At 49.7% G+C, this 18,768-nt stretch overlaps 7 protein-coding genes across 7 annotated transcripts; 2 read left to right on the top strand and 5 right to left on the bottom strand.

Annotated features, from left to right (window-relative positions):
- Window positions 1–943: 943 nt before the first annotated feature.
- On the top strand, window positions 944–2,841 carry PFICI_04980 (uncharacterized protein; the record flags this gene model as incomplete). Its single annotated transcript, XM_007833561.1, has 7 exons — window positions 944–1,090; window positions 1,170–1,290; window positions 1,346–1,530; window positions 1,583–1,687; window positions 1,746–2,131; window positions 2,187–2,254; window positions 2,306–2,841. The coding sequence occupies 7 exons, from the start codon at window positions 944–946 to the stop codon at window positions 2,839–2,841; spliced, it is 1,548 nt and encodes a 515-aa protein (XP_007831752.1).
- A 322-nt stretch (window positions 2,842–3,163) lies between these two features.
- Window positions 3,164–5,038, bottom strand: PFICI_04979 (uncharacterized protein; the record flags this gene model as incomplete). The annotated part of the gene is made up of 2 exons (XM_007833560.1): window positions 3,164–4,685; window positions 4,776–5,038. 2 exons carry the CDS (start codon window positions 5,036–5,038, stop codon window positions 3,164–3,166), a joined length of 1,785 nt encoding a protein of 594 aa, XP_007831751.1.
- Window positions 5,039–5,488: 450 nt separating this feature from the next.
- Window positions 5,489–8,727, bottom strand: PFICI_04978 (uncharacterized protein; the record flags this gene model as incomplete). Its single annotated transcript, XM_007833559.1, has 4 exons — window positions 5,489–6,069; window positions 6,124–6,398; window positions 6,467–8,071; window positions 8,126–8,727. 4 exons carry the CDS (start codon window positions 8,725–8,727, stop codon window positions 5,489–5,491), a joined length of 3,063 nt encoding a protein of 1,020 aa, XP_007831750.1.
- A 615-nt stretch (window positions 8,728–9,342) lies between these two features.
- On the bottom strand, window positions 9,343–10,527 carry PFICI_04977 (uncharacterized protein; the record flags this gene model as incomplete). Its single annotated transcript, XM_007833558.1, has 1 exon — window positions 9,343–10,527. The coding sequence occupies one exon, from the start codon at window positions 10,525–10,527 to the stop codon at window positions 9,343–9,345; it is 1,185 nt and encodes a 394-aa protein (XP_007831749.1).
- Window positions 10,528–10,943: 416 nt separating this feature from the next.
- Window positions 10,944–12,165, bottom strand: PFICI_04976 (uncharacterized protein; the record flags this gene model as incomplete). The annotated part of the gene is made up of 7 exons (XM_007833557.1): window positions 10,944–11,008; window positions 11,061–11,155; window positions 11,220–11,602; window positions 11,664–11,819; window positions 11,889–11,962; window positions 12,061–12,073; window positions 12,136–12,165. The coding sequence occupies 7 exons, from the start codon at window positions 12,163–12,165 to the stop codon at window positions 10,944–10,946; spliced, it is 816 nt and encodes a 271-aa protein (XP_007831748.1).
- Window positions 12,166–14,665: 2,500 nt separating this feature from the next.
- PFICI_04975 (uncharacterized protein) lies at window positions 14,666–16,237 on the top strand (the record flags this gene model as incomplete). Its single annotated transcript, XM_007833556.1, has 1 exon — window positions 14,666–16,237. One exon carries the CDS (start codon window positions 14,666–14,668, stop codon window positions 16,235–16,237), a length of 1,572 nt encoding a protein of 523 aa, XP_007831747.1.
- Window positions 16,238–16,546: 309 nt separating this feature from the next.
- On the bottom strand, window positions 16,547–18,543 carry PFICI_04974 (uncharacterized protein; the record flags this gene model as incomplete). The annotated part of the gene is made up of 6 exons (XM_007833555.1): window positions 16,547–17,103; window positions 17,166–17,236; window positions 17,295–17,437; window positions 17,501–17,876; window positions 17,938–18,042; window positions 18,101–18,543. 6 exons carry the CDS (start codon window positions 18,541–18,543, stop codon window positions 16,547–16,549), a joined length of 1,695 nt encoding a protein of 564 aa, XP_007831746.1.
- Window positions 18,544–18,768: the final 225 nt, after the last annotated feature.

Raw genomic sequence — 18,768 nt, 5'->3', positions numbered from 1 at the left:
ATTGGTTCAATGAGTTGTAAGGTTATCAGTAAAGGTGGTGGTGGTAGTGTGGGTGACTTATGGTTATCTGTGCCACAGGTCAAAAGCTCCGAATTACAGTCTTGAGTGGCAGGAGATGCAAAGGTAAAAGCCTCGTGTTCCTAGGTAGGCAGTTTGGGACTGATCGGCCGCTATAGGATGGCTGCAGGAGTCACCTTGCTAGGGTTGAGGCATCTCCCACTGTGAGAGCCATTCAGTCCGTAGCTTTCGGTGGTGGTTGGTGGGTAAACCTTTGCACAGTTGCTATGATATAGCGGGTTTTCAATTTGTCGCATTGCTGAAATAGTTGTAATGAGTAGAATAAAAAGTGGTTTCACTGTATTTATTCATATTGAAATGTTTATTTCAGACTGATCTCGCGCGACCTCCATAGTAGTTAGTAAATGGGGCGGATGCTACGGCATATCTGATCTGCTGCCACCCACCATCCGCGATATGCGCCTCTGGCCAATATTCAACCCTGTCTCTGAATATCGGACCATGCGATAGTGCCCTGTGCACTTGCATAGTATGACATTAGCACACGAAACAGAGTAGATGTGCATAACCGCTGTGCTCCATGCAAGCTGTCGCTCATTCCATTGTTGGCGTCGAGACCCTCAGACTATTCATCCCGTCCAAAACACCCTTGCTCGTCCAAGGGAGTGCCTGCACGCAGAGACCTCCACATGAAGGACTGGGCACCAAAGCGAGTTAGCCACTCGCTCAACAATATGGTATATCTACAGGCTGTTCGTTCAAGTCCGACCGCGTGACCAATATGGACATGCTCCGGTGAAAGCCTTACTTATAAGTACAAACGAGGTATCCTCGCCTCCGCGATGAAGTCACGACTCGAGGGAACTTGTCGCAGGATCGTCCGTCCCCAGGAGAACTCAAAGCAGAAATACAGCAGCCCTGGAAGATGTTGCCCTCACGCATTTGGCTGGGACCAGCGGCCTTGATGGCTGCTGTGGGTGCTGCAGCGCAGAACACAACTGCCAACTCGTCCTCGAGTTCTGCCACGAGTTTGACGCCAGTAGTCGTCCTGATGGAATTTCCATCTTGCGCGGTAAGTGATGAAAGTGATCTTTACAGAGCCCATGACTGATATTTCCCTCTAGTAATCTTGTGCCTTGTCTGCCGTGCAGTCAGCACAATGCTCATTGACGGACATGGCCTCTCTGTTGAACTGCTTCTGTACCAATGTCACGGCGCAAGCAGAGCTGTCTACTTGTGCGCAGCTGAGCTGCGAGATCTATGATGCTGGAAGTGAGTACAAGAGCTCAAGAAATACAAGACTGATCGACCGGGCTAAGAATTTCAGCGTCACTGTACATCGAGAACGCAATGTGCGCGGCTTACCCAAAACAGTCGCTGGTCTATGTCATCAATACTGCCGCCATTGTCACATTTGCGTTGGCCATTCCCGTCGTGGCCGCTCGGTGTGCTGCTAGGTGGAGGCTCACCAAAGGACTTTGGTCTGACGATTACATGTCAATTGCTGCAACTGTGAGGGAACACTCGCAATAGTATTGTAAAGACTTGCACTGACACCGCACAGGTCTTTTTAATCGTTCTTGGTGTCATCCAGCTTGAATGTGGCAAAGTCGGTTTTGGGTTGCACATCTGGAATTTCGACTGGAACAACTCGGAAAAACTGCTCATTGTAAGTTATCCTTGGATATCAAACTATACTCACAAAAAATGGTATTAACATAATTCAGTTGGACTACGTCGGTCAAATAGCCTACATTTGGGTCCAAATTACATCAAAACTGGCCGTGTTATTGCTCTACTACCGAGTCTTCAAGGTCGCCGGCTCCTTGTGGTTCCGGTGGGCAGTGAGAGGCTGCATGGCCTTCAAGCTTCTACACGGCCTGATCTACACCTTTGTCGTTATATTCCAGTGCTCGCCAGTATCCGCCTTCTGGGACACTACCATCACGGATGCCAAGTGCTTCAACGAAGGAATAATTGTGTTCTCTGGTGCCGTGGTTTCCATAGCAGAAGACATTGCTCTCATGGTTCTACCCATAAGCGAGCTGCGGAAACTCCAAGTCAGCGGACGCAAGCGATGGGGAGTTGCCATCATGTTTGCTTTCGCTTCATTGTAAGCTGCCCACGAACCAGACCTATAAGTAGCTCTGACTGACCATCTTTTACAGTGGAACTATAGCCAGTATAGTCCGTCTTCGGTATCTTTTGGTATTGGACGAAAGCCACGACTCTACATGTGAGCACTACTTGGTCATCTCATCCGACACGACTGACTTTCATATCTCAGGGAACAATGTCAACATTGTCGTTTGGAGTCTGATTGAAAATCTCATGGCTGTGGTCTGCGGCAGTCTACCAGCCCTTCGGCCATATGTCGACCCTTGGATCCCGCGCATCTCTGTCACCTGGCCCAAATCCCGCGGCAGCAGCAAAGGCACTCCAAAGCACACCGACAACTCAACCGCCAATTCAGATACCTTGTACAGTCCGAGCACATACGGTGCCGACTACAAAAAGTACTCGTATCCAATGCCACCGCGATCTCCCCACAATTCCTATGGACGATGGAAGGAATCGCATCCAGTCGAAGAAGAAGACGAAGAAGACCAACACCAGTTGGATGATCTGGAAGTTGGCTTGGCATCTGTAATGGTGGTTTCGCGGAAAACACCGGATCTCCTGGAACGAGGCAGGAAAAGCCCCGACGCAATCGAGCAGGGCCAATCAAGCGAAAGTGAGACTGAACTCATCATACAAGGAAATCGTGCATCAGCCGCTTACAGTCAGAATCAAAGGTCATCAACAGGAGCCAAGCAGAATTGATCGGTGGTCGGGTAGTGGTGTCATTCGCTTGAGCCAACGCTATACAAGTCCGACACGCAGTGCCGGCCCAGGCTCGCCAACATCAGAGCGAAGCGTTCGTCCTTTTTGAAAATCCCATTGAAGATGAGGAGAAGCAATAATACAGGTGCTTATACAATGTCGGTGGACAACCGGATCCAAGGATGGCGCGTTAGGAGAGAGTTGAACTTAAACATGATACCATTTCATACATACCATAATGTACAATACTACGGCAGACAGCGCACTATATTGCCAATGATGACTCCTAGTGCATGTTGTTCATGATGCGTTATTTTGAAAATTACAGTTTTCGAACTCCGTGACTCCCCAGCCCTACGACATCGCCAGGGGTAACACCAAATTTCATCTTTGGGCGCTCGCTGAATGCAGCCCGCTGTCGAGGAAATTGCGGGTCTCGAGTTGCCAGCGCCTTGATCTCCTCGGACTGTGAACTCTTGAGGACCTCGGCGATGCCGGCCATCCGCATCATGGGAACGCGCCGCTGCTGGTGCGCCCGCGCATTCCAAGCAGCCAAGAGTCCGGTGTACAAGACCAGCAGTAGAGGCAGAATCAGGAGCATGGGCGGACGCGAGGCGTGCATCTTGCGCTGAAGAATGCTCGACTTGATGGTGAGAGAATCGTTGCGTTCGGACCAGTGGCTAGATGTTCCCAAGGCCATGGCGCCAATAGCTACGTCGATGAATCTCTCGATACCATCCGCGGTAAAGATGGCTGGTACTTTGTTGCCAGTGACCTCCAGATCGGGAAGATTGGTGACTGAATTGTTAAAGAACAAGGGCTGGCGATCGCCTACCGAGATGCCGCAGATGATTGGCGCCACGGCGAACCACAGGGCCACCTCGCTCTTGTTGTTCCCAAACGGATCCGAGTTGTCGGCAGTGTGGATCTGCTTTACCGAGCTTATTGTCACGGGTGAATCAGAGGAAATGCCTCCATCTCCAATTCTTAGAGTCTCGTCGACAAACTCGACGTCCACGTCACACGCAATAGATGATGTTCCATTCACCAAAGGCCACCCATCTATTGACGTCCACGCCCCGCCCTCGATTTCTCCGTTCAAGACTGAAAAGATTAAAGTGGCAGTGGTACGAGTCGTGGAGAGGAAACCATAATCATGCGCCCAGACTGTGAGTTTTGGAATCGTCCCAACCTGGACTTCTGCAGCATTGTCAGAGTCACGGCGGGACATGTTGGTTCGGAAATTGTACGGGCTATCAGGGTTATAATCGACCTGAACTCCTTGGCACGTAATGTTCTTTTGCACCCTCACCGCATTGACCGTCATGTTTCCCCGTTGAGCCAGCACGTCTCGTCGCACGTACCAGTCTCGGTACGTATCCAATAATGTCGTCTCATTCACCAGACCGTGAGCCCACGAAGCATATAGGCTTAGCGCCTCGGCCTGCAAATGTTCTGAACCATTTGTCTGGCGATACACACGCCCTATTCCTCCGCCAGGGGTATAGTTTCCTGCAAATTGTACTGGCTGGTTTATTTGTTCATAGACATAACCAACTAATGGCGTAGAAGCTAGAGGGCAAATTATTGCGAGGCCTATGATCAGTGACACGAACCAGGTGCTCTTGGTCCTGGCCGATTTCATGACCGACGGCATAGCAGCAAGAGCGCCACGGCTTAGAGCCAGATAATCGTCCATTTTGTCAAGGCTGAATCGTTGCTTGGTCACCAGTGGCCAAACGGCAGATTCCGACAAGGAGTGTGCCAAGTATGACTGGGTAGTGAGGCCGATTGAGTAGCAGGCACCGACAACACCCTGCGTGGATTGGTAATGGTTCGCGATCCTAGTTCTATGTTAACCTTTCGATGCAAGAAAATATTGGGTTGGCTGGGCGTCTATCCTCTATCTCGGGTTGGGTAGGATCAGAACTAACCATGTTACACGTGAAGGCACTTTGCAGTCAATCGCCCAGTCGGGACATGATAGTGTGCGCTGTTGTGCTAACCAAAAAGTGAATATAATCACGCCCACTTCAATGGCAATTCCAGCCGCCAAAGATAGAGATATACTCCACTTGGATGCTAGAATGAATTGCCAGAGACCCTTTGAGCTGGATCGTGTCGATGATCTTCTGGGTTCTCCGCCAATGGTCTCACTGTTCAGCGAGTCCAGACGCTCGTAGGAGCTGACTGACATGATAAAACAGATCGAAGTCGCATCCAAAGTGTATGAAAAAGAGAAATGGTCTAGTCTTCAAGAACTTGTGAATCAAAGTCATGATTTTGGGGGCGGTGAAATTTGTAGCAAGAGCTCCAGGTGCCGCAACGACCCGCTTTATTGCCCTTACCTTGACTGTACACCACTGGAGATCGACGTGATATGATCTGTAAATAGCTCACGATCCACCAAATGATGACAATGGAGCACTTGGCATCCACAAGGCTGCCCCGTAATGAGCACCCTTGCCATCAGCGCCGCGTTATGGGTAAGATATCTAGTAAATGTGGAAGAATTTCAGCCTTGAGCTGTAACCGGTAAAAGCGCTGTGATCCTCAAACATGAACCGAGATATATCAATGTGGTCTACATACGATTGTGAAGAGAAGCAAGGCCAACTCAAACTTATGGCTTTCTGAAACTGCGCTGTCATAATTGGACCGACTCCTGTTGATCAGTCGAGGTTGTACAACTGGGAAATTGGTCCTGGTCAACTTCTGCCAGAGAGATGGACGACGTTCCTGAAGTCGAGTCCTGTGCTAGGAGTTCGTCTTCAAATGATCCCAAGTCGAAGCGCACACCATCAAAATCCTGGGGAAAAGCAAAACAGAATGGCACGTCATCAATATCCATCATCGGCAACTCCCCAATCGGCAGTGCTTGAATCCATGAGACTTGCTCTTCTGCAACGAGGGGCTTCGATGTAGGAGGCCGTGTCTGCCCAGGGGTACTGCTGTTTCTGATAACCTCAGCTCTCTGACTTGATTCAGTACTTGTGACGTCGGTACCGATGGAGGTCAGGAATGACTTGAATAAATCCATCTGGATATCGCATGCAATGTCTACAATCTGACTTTGAAGCTGTTGCTCGATCGGATCCAAAGCACGTTCAATTCGAAGTTCCAACTGATGCCTGACACGATCAGGCATTTCACGGCCCAGGAAATCCTCATATTTGTTCATCAAATCGATAGGATGTCCTGAATCTTTGAAACTCTTGTAGTCATAGACTGTGCTGTGTCAATCGAAGCCTAATATGTGGAGACCATCTGATGTAAACTTACAGGCACTGGGAATGTCTGCCTCTTCCGCCTCTGGAAAGAGGATTTTGTAAATATGGCGCCACTTCTCAATCTCGCTTTTCTGCTTATAGCCTTTCGGGCGAGATTTCAACTGGTCCTTCTGAAAGCCGTCAAATCCTTGCATTCGACTTGGCCGCTCTTTGAGCGGACACTGGGTCTCCAATCTCAGGTGTGCAGTTCGATCGGCATCTGTTTTGAAAGCTGTATAACAGCGGTCACAGCTTGGAGGAAGGGCATGATTTCGGTCGAGGTGCTCTCTATACCAAGAAGTTATATCAGTCATCGTACACAGACGCAAAACCGGAATGAAGGTAGTATGACTTACTTGATGCGATGTACAGTGTCCCAGCCTGGCCCAGAACATGATCTAGCCAACCGTGGGTGCTCAGGGTTATTTTTGAAGTAGGGACATGCCAGCTTTCTGCCTGTAGTCCTTTTGACTCCATCTACTCGTGTAATCTTTCCAGGTTTCTTTCTGTCTCTCTCATTAGCATCATCATCATTATCATCGTCTTTCTCAAAACTTCGCTTTTGACCGCCTCCCGCACCACGATCTTGGGCATTGCTTTTCCCCTTAGCATCATTTGAGATCTTTCTTGAATTACCGGAAATCCCCCCTGTTCCAGCGAAGCATACTCCATCGGAGCCCGCGGCAGCCTCAGTGTTTGAAACAGAAGAACGGCAAGACGCGAACAATTTGAAAAAGTAGCTCATCAAGCGGTCTAGAAGAAATTCTTTGCGCTCATATCTCGTTAGAAGCCCAAAACTGCTTTCTGAGGAACTTTCACTATCGGTTTGAGGAGATCTCTGACTTGGTGACAAACCAAAAGCTGTCGTTGCAATACCATCTTCCTCTTCCGAGGGCTCAACAAGCACGTCTTGATAGTCACTGTACTCATCGGTGCAAGAGGGCGAAGCGCTATTGGACAGGGCAGCCACTCGTTTTCTCTGAACAAAGGATGAGAGACTTCCTTCTTCAAACCTCGGTTTTCTTGAGACCTTGACCTTTGAAGCCTCTTTGGTGAAAACATCGGTCGTATGTTCCAGATTTTCTTCGCCCAAATTGTATTCGAATAGTCTTGAGCTTTCCCCAAGAGTAGAGTCTACGCGAGTAGGCAAACGTGGTCTCAAATCGGGATCGACATAACTGTATATCTCATCGACGTCAATATCGTTCTCCGCACCTGCTGAGGGATGCGCGTGGTGCGGCCCAGATTGAGCAATATCAGATTCCGTAATAGAATGAACATTATCGACAGCTTTGACATTGACCCCTTGTGACTTTGCCTTGTTTTGGTTTCGTTCCTCTGGATTGTGATTTGTCGTTACTGAAATTGCTTGATTGACCGGGGGAATCTCGATGTTCTGGGCAAACAAGGGAGACAGCAAATCTGTGACGTTGTTTTGGGTGGCAAACAACAGAGCTCTCCAAAGGGGAATCCAGACACCTCTGAAATGCATTGGTCCATCTTCGACAACGTGCCGTGGCTCCTCGGCCAACATCACATCCCGTCTGGCGTCAGACACCCCGGCAACCTTGAGCAAAGTGGTACCATTGATCATTCGGTTATCCTCTCTTCTTGCCACGACGATGCCCCTGACCTCGACCTGGTAGCACAAAGTACCCTCGTCCTCCCATTGGGTTGCTGTCATGTGCGTCGGCAGTGATGTTAAAGATTCATAGCTTAGGGCTATGTTTTCACCCAACGGATATTTAGGCATAGCAGAGTTGGGAGCTTCGCCTTCCTTCCTATTCACCACATCATTCTTCGTGAACGGCTGAAATGCAGGCAGTCTACACGTCCCTTCAGACGCAGCAACGATATCAGTCGCCGGAAGCCCCGGACCAAGCGATGCTGAGTTGTAGCCTTCCGACCGGACGTCGAGAGTGCCAATGTCAAACCTTTTCGAGCAGCCGTCTTCCATATGCCTAAAAGCAAATTTAATTATCCGATTTGAAAATTACGTATATGAAAATACGTACCTTCTAAGGGTGTCTTTCCTTGCAAACGACCGGTTACAGTAATCACATCGGTGGTTCTTCTCCCTCATGTGTACGTTTTGGTGGTGTCTTGTCAAATCCGTTTTGCGGACGAACTTCCGATCGCAATCGACTACTGTGCACAGGAAAGGATACTCCCGATCCTCATCATGTGTCTCGAGATGGGCCTTGTAATTATAGCTCCTGCTGAACTGTTTTCCACACCCCTTGACCTCGCACTGGTAGTTGGCGTCTTCCTTGGAGGTGAGTTTGCGCGTTTTCGGTCGCGGTCCCATGTTCATCCGGTGGTAGGGCATTGATAGTACCACATGTTCTGCAGACTTTGATGTCAATGAATCCACATAGTCAGATTCGTAGTCTTTTAAGATGGCTGCGCCAGCACTTGACGTAAAGCTGAATGCAGGATCAGGGCCAGAGCGATGAGGTTGGGGGGTTGGGTCTATCGTGGCGAAATTATGAAGGGTAGGTCCATGGGCAAGACTTGGGGGTCGGGTGTTGTCTGGTGATTGCCACGAAGCATGTCCCAGCCGGTCGGCTGGGAGCTTCTCGGACGCAGTATCACTAGAAGCGCTGGGTGTCGCCATATTTGCCTTTCGGTTTGCAACTGACTTCACGAAGTTAACATTATGATAGAAAGCAAAAGTCGCAAATATTTCTCTTGGGGTCGGTGGTGGGCTATGGCCCAATCAAATTGAAGGCAGAACATTGAAAGGCTCGCAGGGGGATTGCGCGCAAATGCGCGCTGACGCATGACAGGGATTACAGACTGCGACGGTATAACAATTGCTTATGGACGATCGTGGATGCAACTGACTTCACTGAGTAGAAGCCCAGGAACAATGACACTTGATATGCTAGGGCGACAGTGGGCTCAACTATTTTGTTGCATATTCCAAATTATTGAGAAAGACATTTTGGTCCTTGACTGGTTTGAAAAGAGATATACTGATTGTACAGTGATATCAGGTATAGCTTAGATTACTATACTAAAGCTGTTCTAGAGGTATAGAGGGACGAGGGAATGCTTTACATATGTACAGCCACAGCGTGGATCGTCCACCCACACAATTTCCAACTGATTGACAAAGGCAAAAACAAGCCAAAGCAAGCCATCACGCATAACTCCAATACAGCCAACCACATACTTAGAAGTTCTTGTCAGCTTCGAAATATCATATGATGACGATGAACTGATAGTTCTACGTCATAAACAGGGGGTTCGCGCTTTGAAAAGCCCGATATACTGCCATTGCAACTTGTGGATGAGACATGATCTTGTCATGGACACCGTATCGAGTGACTTCCTGTCGAATGAGCCCCTTTGCAGTCCGCCATTCAGCAAACCAGCCTCCTTCACCCATGTCGGTTCTACTTGCTCCCTTCTTCTGTTCAAACTCCACCTTACTCATTGTGCCATCCCAGGAAGCAGTGACAGCACACTGGAAGAATTCATCACTGAGATACCAGGGTACGATAGGATCATCCTCGGCATGGAAAATTTCAATATGGTACCGAGCACCGTGGCGTACGATATCCATCAATCGATCCTTATTTGGCCATTTATTTCTCATGCTTCCCGTCAGCCAGGAGACCAGAGCTGGGAATCGGCCGATGGGTAAGACACGCAGTCCAAGCACGCGGTATTCTGTCAAGCACTCGGGCACGCCTGTGATGGCGCCCGTGACAACAAGCCCTGCAACTGAAATATGGTGCAGGCTGAGCTCACGGACGAGGGAAATGGCAGGACCGGCACCCATGGACTGTCCAAAGACCACGATGCGCTCAGGAGAGACCATGGCCACCTCCGTCACCCATTTGTACACGCTTTGCACATCCGCTCTCAAGCCTTCTTCAGTCGGACTTCCTGTGGAGTGGCCAAAGCCTCGATAATCAAACGCGAGAACATGTATCTTTCCGGGCGCCAACGCTGACATGTAGCGATACGTATCAGCCCGTGCATAGGCAGCCAGCGCTCCTGAGGACCCGTGAGTGTGTATCACCAGTCTACTCTCTGGGTCGTCCTTGAGAAGCTGAAAGTTGAGAGTCTTCATGAAATCTTCAGCTATAGGCGAGCGAACTCTGCGCCGGGCGAGCTGCTGGTAATGCATATGGTAAAGACCAAGAGGCAAAACATGCCAGGTATAGAGTTTGACTGCATCATCGGTCTCGATGTAGAAGGGCGACACTTGATTGTGTGCAAAGCCAAATTGTTCGGGCTTGTCGAGGTCCTTTCCCTCGGTGAGTTTCAGACGGTGCATGTAAACAGCGTGGCTCTCTAGCCATGGTGTGCGGAGGATCACCACAATGCCCGTTGCGGCTATGACTGTCGCAACTCCAACGCTGGCTATAGCGAGGCAGATTTTGCTATCAAAGGTCATGTCCATTCTGGGAGGAATCGGGGAAGCGAATGAATACATACAAGTTAGAATCCCAAATATGATATCGCGGAGTAATGTTTTACGAGTGAAGAATGCAGGCTAATATGTTGAGTAGGATCGTACGATGCGATCAGCACCATGGTAGTCAGAGTTTGTGGCAGGTGATTATCTCAGACCAGGAATCAAACAGGTTTAGTCCCTGAAGGCCAAAAGGTGTTACTGCGGCGTAGCTCGTGGAGTAACGAATCCTGCACTTATTGTAAGCCTTTTTCTCTCTCTCCCATTTTTATGATGGCTGTGCTCGGCGTGCATGTCCTGCCAACCCTCACAGCTACCTAAATAGGTTCATGTCACCATGGGCGGCATCTTGGTATCTCCGGGAAATCATGATTTTTGTAATAAAGTTTCTTGTAGCGCTATGCCTATTCCTTGCCTTTACTGTTGCGCTCATTCCATTTTCTATCAAACACATTCAGAGATCGTTGCGCTGGGTCCAGATATCAGCATTAAATTTCGAGATATTTCATCGGTAGACTCACCTGTTGGTACGACGTCCAGCGCCTTGACCGAATAGTTTAGTGGCTGGCTCAGCATGAAAATAGCTGCCCCGGCAATATCATTGGCATCCAGCGGTCTGCCGAGATTGAGTCAGTATAGCCCAGTTGAACACGGAAAAACTAGACAATTTGCAAACGTACTGGAATCCCTTCATAAAGCCCTCATGCATGTCCTTGTCATAACCGACACGTTGTGTGTGGAAATGCGTATCCACCACTCCTGGGCGCAAGGCCAAAACCCTGATGTTTGTTTCGCTCAGCTCGTTCCTGAGACCGTTGGTGAAAGCCTCCTGCAATGCCTTGTTCGCATGGTACACCGTCTCTCCTGGGAACGGCGGAGCCTCAAGACCCGTTACCGAAGTGATGTTGAGGATGGTGCCTTGACCTCCCCGCGGCATCATGGAGTGATTCAGCACGGAATGCGTCATGAACATGTATCCATTGACATTGGTATTGTTCATGGTGACAATGTCTGAGATCATGAGATCTGGGAAGCGAGCTGGAGTTCCCAGCGCAAGACCAGCCTGGACGTAGTGTTAGCGATCTATAACCTCGTCTTCAGTTTTGCATTTGGGCGCGACGGACATTGTTAATTAGGATGTCAATCTGTCCCAGGTCCTTGACGGCTTGCGCTACACCTTTGTCGACTGATTCGTAATTTCCGACATCTAGGGCGTAGTACTTGGCTACGCATCCCGAGTGTTGCGACTGTATGCGCGCCGATAACTCCTTCAAAGTAGACTATGGACCTGTACATTAGCCACAGTTCATTGCCTTCGCCGCAGAGGACGGGCCATTTGGTATTGTTACCTCTGTTCTCGACACAAGTGCCAGCTTTGCTCCTTGGCTGGCCAAGGCATGAGCAATAGCCTCGCCAATGCCCACTATGCCATACAAGTCAGCATTCGAGGTGGATGGAATATGTCTCAGAGATTGCCAGGGTCTATCGTCCGGAAATGGCAATTTGAGCCCTAGTACGTACTGGAAGCTCCGGTCTGTGCATATCATTATTAGCTACATGGAATGATGAATGTGTCCAAAGGAGCCTGGTACGTACAAGAAGCACAACTTTTCCGTTCAAAGCCATAATTAATTGCGTTCTTTTTGCACTGGTATAATCACCAGAGTTGTCTATGTTGGATGTTGATCACGCACGTCAAAGGAAGGCTCAATTTTTACTACGGAAGTGAAGCCGCGGTCAAAATTTTCAATGAAGAATACTTAAATACTGCCACGTGTGGTCAAATTTGTCTCATTGATTATTAATGATAAAATTCTATAAGCTCTCCAAAAGTCACAGAGTCGTGGATTGCTTGCGCTGATGACGTCTGATCTGCACTATATAGGTGGATGTACCGGATGCGTAACCTGATCAAGTAAAGCGGCGACTTTCCCGGCGGATCAGGTACAGCGGCGACATCGCCGTGAAGGCCCCAGTAAAGCGGTGATTGCCCCGGGCGTGCCCAGCCTCAGAGCAAACCTGCTGACAATGCTCCTAAAATGTCAGATGTATTAATATGTAAAGTTGTCTCCAAGAAAAGATTCATCTATATTTCATTTAGTATGAATAGCTTGCCATGAAACAATGATTATCTACAAATGATGCTTTTGGTTTCGTTACCCCAAGTGTCCTTGAAGGCTCGGTGTCGTATACACCTACTTTTGCCAAGAAGCCTTTTGGACACCCATGCAGCTTCGGGACGGGATTCGAGGATTTACAAGCGGCTACTTGTGTCCACTCTACTCGCCGGATGAGTCATTTGTACAAGTCATTTTATTCATATGGAACGTACATTCCTCAACATGTGAAACAAGACGACGGGCCGCTGTTTCTGACATGGCATGACACCTAGGTAAGACAATACATTTCCGCACATCGTCTTGATGATGCGTACTTGTTTGCGTCTGCAGCAGCAAATCCAGGAGATTACCCTTTCCACGGAAGAATCTCACTGGGTAACAGAAGTGAACAATGGAGCAGCGCAGAATATCAAGACGCTCGCCCAGGCAATGGAAATTCACGTAACTTCCGCGTCCCATTATCGTCGCGACATTAAACAGCTTTCGTGAAGATGGTGCGATCCAAATCGACTTTTCTGCCAATTTTGCTTCAAATAATCTCATTGGGATATGCCCAGATACTATCATATATGACCGCTGTGGTCACCGACTGCGTCGAGGCGCCCACAAATGGCAGAATGTCAAACACAAAGACGAGCTCGGCACGGCTGCCGCAGGGCACAGTGGCTTACAGTATGCCGTGGTGCCATGAGTGTGACTGTCCCACATGCACAATCACTAGCACCTTTACTACGGCCTATTCAGTCTTCTGCCCTACAGGGCTGTCCAATCAACCTTATACAGTCACCGAAACCTATGTTGGATTGTCCTCGGTGCCGAGCTTTGCTACCCCAAACATCCCGTATGGCTTTACAGTTACAGAAGCGACTTGCACGATATGCGACACCACATATATAGTGGCAACATTGACATATCCCAGAGGCGGGTCGCCTTACGGCACTGGATTGAGCGATACTACTAGCTGGCCGAAGCCTCTTCCGGTTCCCAGTGGCTCGTCATACTACGGAAACCAATCAACAACACAACGCTCGACTGTTATTGCAACACTATACACTACGCTCATCACTGTGCCTACCAACAAGTCTCTGGAAACGACATCACAGCAGGATGAGAGCTCAACAAATCCTGCAGACCTCACGAAGGATGCTAGTGGAACTCAAAGACCTAGTGCGGGTATACCAGTGGTTTCTACCAGTACAGCCTCAATGTTCATCACGTCGCTGTCTTTTCTATTGATTATGGCAGTACCAATTGCTATAAATATAGGTGTTTAGAAATTCATGTAAAAGCAACCATGGGTTTGATATTTATTTCAACTTCAATAAAGCATCAATTCAGCAAGACAAGTTTGACTGACGACCATGATGGTTAATCAACTCATGCGGGCGGAAAGCAACGAAGCTGCCAACCAAGTCTTAAACAAAAAGAACCAACATGGAAAACATATACCGCATTCCTTTTGAACCATAATGTCATAGGTAGCTAAATAAAGAAAGAGACATGAATGATGATAGGATAGGATAATCCAGAATATGCCCATCATGGCGGAGAAAAGCCGGCCCCGACGATCTATCCCCACATTTTAGCCGGCCCCCTATATTCCGTACGATTCAGTGCTTGGAGCGCCCAATGCTGAGTTCAGTCCACCAACTAGAGCGCCCTATCCGCGCCACTCCAACCCGCCTGAACACTCGGGCTTGGCTATCGTCCGACAGGGGGTTGAGACTATAATCGGGGCCGAATTTCATTTGTCCGAACTTGTCCGCTTCAACATCGTCGCCGAGTTTTGGTCATTTTATCAAAAACCGCAAAACCCGGGCCTAGGCAGAACAATTAGTTCTTGAGAGCGTCTGACTATATATATCGTCTGTTTGAACCTTGGCAAGATGGAGCTCAACAATATTCCATTTCCAATTGTCCTGAATGACTGCATCATCACTACAAAATCTACACCCAATTCTCCTTTATAACCTCGACGAAATCGCTCCAAATAGTAACCCAACACAATGAGCGGACAAGTATACGACGTCCTCATTGCAGGAGCAGGCCCAGTCGGCCTGTTGCTCGCCTGTGAGCTACGCTTGGCAGCAAGCGACATCTCGGTGCTCGTGCTCGAACGCGACGCTGACCCATCCAACACCGACACGCCGTGGAAAAAGGCACCGCTAGGCATGCGCGGCATCAATACACTGTCGGCCGAGTCGCTCGACCGGCGCGGACTTCTCGACCAGGTCATTGGCGAGCAGATGCTCAGCAAACGCTCATTCAACTTTGCCGAATCGGGCTTTTCTGGCCACTTTGCCGGCATCATGTTTGACGCCAGTCTGGTCGACCGGTCCAACCCTTGCTGGAAGTACAAGTTGCCCGGTCCCGGGTTTTCGCCTTCGCCTTCGTCGCTAGAAAGAATCGTCAATGCCACGTATCAGCGCGCCAAAGACCTCGGCGTGGAGGTCCTGGGCGGCATCGACGTGACGGGAGCAACGCAAGACGGCGAGGGCGTCGTCGTGCACACTGCAGACGAAAAGACCTTTCGGGGCAAGTGGCTCGTCGGCTGCGACGGCGGACGCAGCAAGATTCGCAAGGGCGCCGGCTTTGAATTTGTCGGCACCGACGCCGAGCTCATGGGATGGACGGTGCTCTGCGACATTGACGACCCCAACAACAGCCTGCAGCGGGGCTTTACCCGCACGCCGACGGGCCTCTACCTCAAGATGCTGCCGGGCCACATTGGCACCATGGAACCCGTGGCGGCGGGCGGTACGTTTGACCGCACCAAGGAGCTCACGGCGGAAGAGTTTCAAGTCATACTGCGCCGCGTGAGCGGGTGCGACGATGTCAGCGTCAAGAGCCTGCAGCTCGCATCATCGTACACGGATCGGGCCATGCAGGCGTCGACGTACCGCAAAGATCGCATCTTTCTCGCCGGCGACAGCGCCCACATCCATGCGCCCCTCGGCGGACAAGGCATGAATGCCGGCATCGGCGATGCCATGAATCTGGGCTGGAAGCTCGCCGCCGTGGTCCAAGGCAGGTCGTCTCCGGACTTGTTGGACACGTACGAGCGTGAAAGACACCCCATCGGAGCCTGGATCACCGAGTGGACGCGTGCTCAGGTGGCAACGATGAAGCCGGACCTGAGCAGTCGTGCCGTGGCCAATTTGGTCAAGGAAGTGATTGCTACGCGAGATGGAGCCACGCTCATGACGGCCAGATTCATGGGCGTATTGCAGCGTTATGACTTGAGCCTCGAGGATGGCGAACTTTTACACCAAATTGTAGGATTCAGCGTTCCAGACTTCAATTTTCTCAAAGGCACGGGCCGGCTTGGTGAGAAGTTGCGATCAGGTCGCGGTATATTGATTGAATTTGGAGACCAAGAGCAGACGGAGCTCAAGAGCCTCTGCGACGGATGGTCCGACCGGCTTGATTATGTGTGCGAGCGCGCCAAGGATGAGCTTGGGTTCCGCGCTCTTTTGGTCCGCCCCGACGGCATTGTCGCTTGGGCGACTGAAGGAGAACCTGATCTGGCCGCCGTAAAAGCATCGCTGTCACGGTGGTTTGGACCCAAGTCTGAATGATTGGAGAACACGAGAGAAATACACGAGAGGGAAAACGAAAAATCAGAATCAGCCTAGAGAGGCTGTTGTACAACACCAAGCTGCTGCTCAACTCAGATTTACATACCTAGACCAAGATATACGATAGTCATGATAGTATATATAGCGTATTAGATACCCAGTCATAATCGTCTAATTGTCCAAATGGTCATTTATAGCCAGCTCTGTGAGCAGTTTTGTTTGAGATGACACGTAATGGGTGATATGAGATCTATAGTTTGTCTATTGCTGTCGTCTATTGAAGCATTGCTGCTATACTTGGCCTCTAAATTAATATTGCGTCTTTTCCATAGCTTGGCCCTTCCCATCCATGACCAACCCTTGGTACCTTGCAGCTTCCAAGTTTGGCTCGACTGCCTCAACAACAATACCTTGTGATGCCGACGCATCGTACGCATCGACGTAGTCCTTGGGCTCGAGCCATCCAGATGGCTGTTTTGCAGATCTCTGCGGGAACAGGACGTTGACCAGATAATATGCGCCCAGTGCCAAGATCACTCCAACTGGATAGGCCACGTAGTAGAATCTCTGAATACCGATGGGAGCAGCCACACCCATCTGGTTCAAGAATCCGTAAAAGTTTGGCGCAATGGCAATCAAGTATACGGCAAACGCCCGCAGATTCCAACCGTGGAAGTAGGTGTATGGACCACCTTTGTTACGTGAATACAGCGCTGGAATGTCGAGATAGCCGCGGCGCAGAATATAGTAGTCGCAGATCAAGATACCCGCAATCGCCGAGAGGAAGATTTGGTACGACGACAGGAAGGTCACAAAGATTGCTGCGGATGAGAGCAGATACCAGGGGCAAATGGCGTATGAGAGCACTAAGAAATGATGTTAGAAGTCACATTACTCTTATGTCCGACTACCGCTTCTGAGATCTTACCTGCGCAAATAAAGAAGCCTCGCTTAATGGTAATGTATTTAGGGAGTAGCGACGCAATATCGTTTCCGGCACTATAGTGCAATTAGCAACCGGCATGGAATAATCCATCAATATCAAGAACCGACTTACGGAATCGAGTTTTCAAATATGGCTGAAAAAACAGTCGAATACACAAAAGCTAGCGAGATGAAAGCGCAGCCAGCACGGTTAGCTGGCGTGTATCGATCTCCGTCCATCAACATGTCGAGTGTAGTCAGGGGGTTCCAAATCATCTGTACATCCAATCTCAGTAAGCTTATCACAATCGGTTTCTCCTACACTTTAGCATGACTTACCTCGCCAAAGATGGGTTTGCTTGCGGCAGCAATCACATTGCCAAGAATTCCCGTCACAATGTTGGAAATAGGAAAGCTCACGACCTGGCCGGCCACGACATCATTGGGCTTTCGCGCATAACGCTGCATATCTGCGGCGTTGGAAATGAAGGTACCGCAGCTGGCCAGACCCAGGAAGAAGAATCTCAAAATTGCCCACGACTTTTCCGATCCTTGCAGAGTGGATGGCTCGTTGAGCGCCGCCTTTGAACCACCACCCAGGGTCACTGTCCAAGCTGTGAGGGCAATGGCGGCAGCGTAAAAGACTACGACTTTGATGTACACTAGATTCTTCATGCGCGGAACGGGCACAAAGAGGAATGCGCAGTTAATGAGCCTGCAGTTAGGTCAATATCAGTATCGTGGCCAAATTCGGCAATAGGTGGTGGTGCACTTACCAGTATACAAAAAAGCAAATCATGCCCGCAGAGGTCAAGGCAGACGCCGACCCCATTCGATCCGGTATATTTGCAATGGAGGGGAAAATGGCATGAAGCAAGACACTTTTTGATCCATTGTATTAGAAACACTCGACAGAATTATTGAATAAGAAAAACTTACTATAAACACTGCGCTCCCTGAACAGCATTGACACCGTTCCAAACAATGGACATGACGGCACGATTGAAAGTGGGCCACAGCGCACCCCAGGTCCCGAAACTAGAGCGACACAAGACTGGATACGGGATCCGATAGACTGCTCCGGCGCGGCCATTGAGCGCCATGAGCAAGCCAGCGAGGAACTGACCGCCCAGCTGACAGGCCAGGGCTTCCCAAATGTTCAGACCGACCGACTGGCCCGTCGCGGCCGAATACAGATTGCTCACATTGGCGGTGGCGGCAAACCAAAACGAAATGTAGGTCACCTGTGTCCAGGTCCGATCTTTGACGGGAGTCGGCCGAATGGAGTCATTGTCGATAGCGTTGACCGGCCTGAGGTTTCCGTCTTGGTCCCGGTTCTTGACCAGAAGCCGATTATGGACGCGAGAAAACATATCGGCCATTCTTTGTTTGCTTGCACGACGGACACACTCAGAACGAGGACATGAATTGGTCCAGTTGCAGTTTTACGAAATCAATTGCATGGTTCTTCTACGGGGAGATATCCATCTATGTATTTGCATCTTGTTTCTCCTTATCGCTTCTCAAGGTTCCGACGGCCTGGAAGCCCTGGTCGCCAAGGCCGGTGCTCCAGGGGGTCTTTGAGCGATGGTGCAAGATAAACTCGG

The sequence above is a fragment of the Pestalotiopsis fici genome (genome assembly GCF_000516985.1).
Source record: "Pestalotiopsis fici W106-1 unplaced genomic scaffold PFICI_Scf_3, whole genome shotgun sequence".
Classification (NCBI taxonomy): Eukaryota; Fungi; Ascomycota; class Sordariomycetes; order Amphisphaeriales; family Sporocadaceae; genus Pestalotiopsis; species Pestalotiopsis fici.
This window is presented reverse-complemented; position numbering and strand designations above follow the sequence as displayed.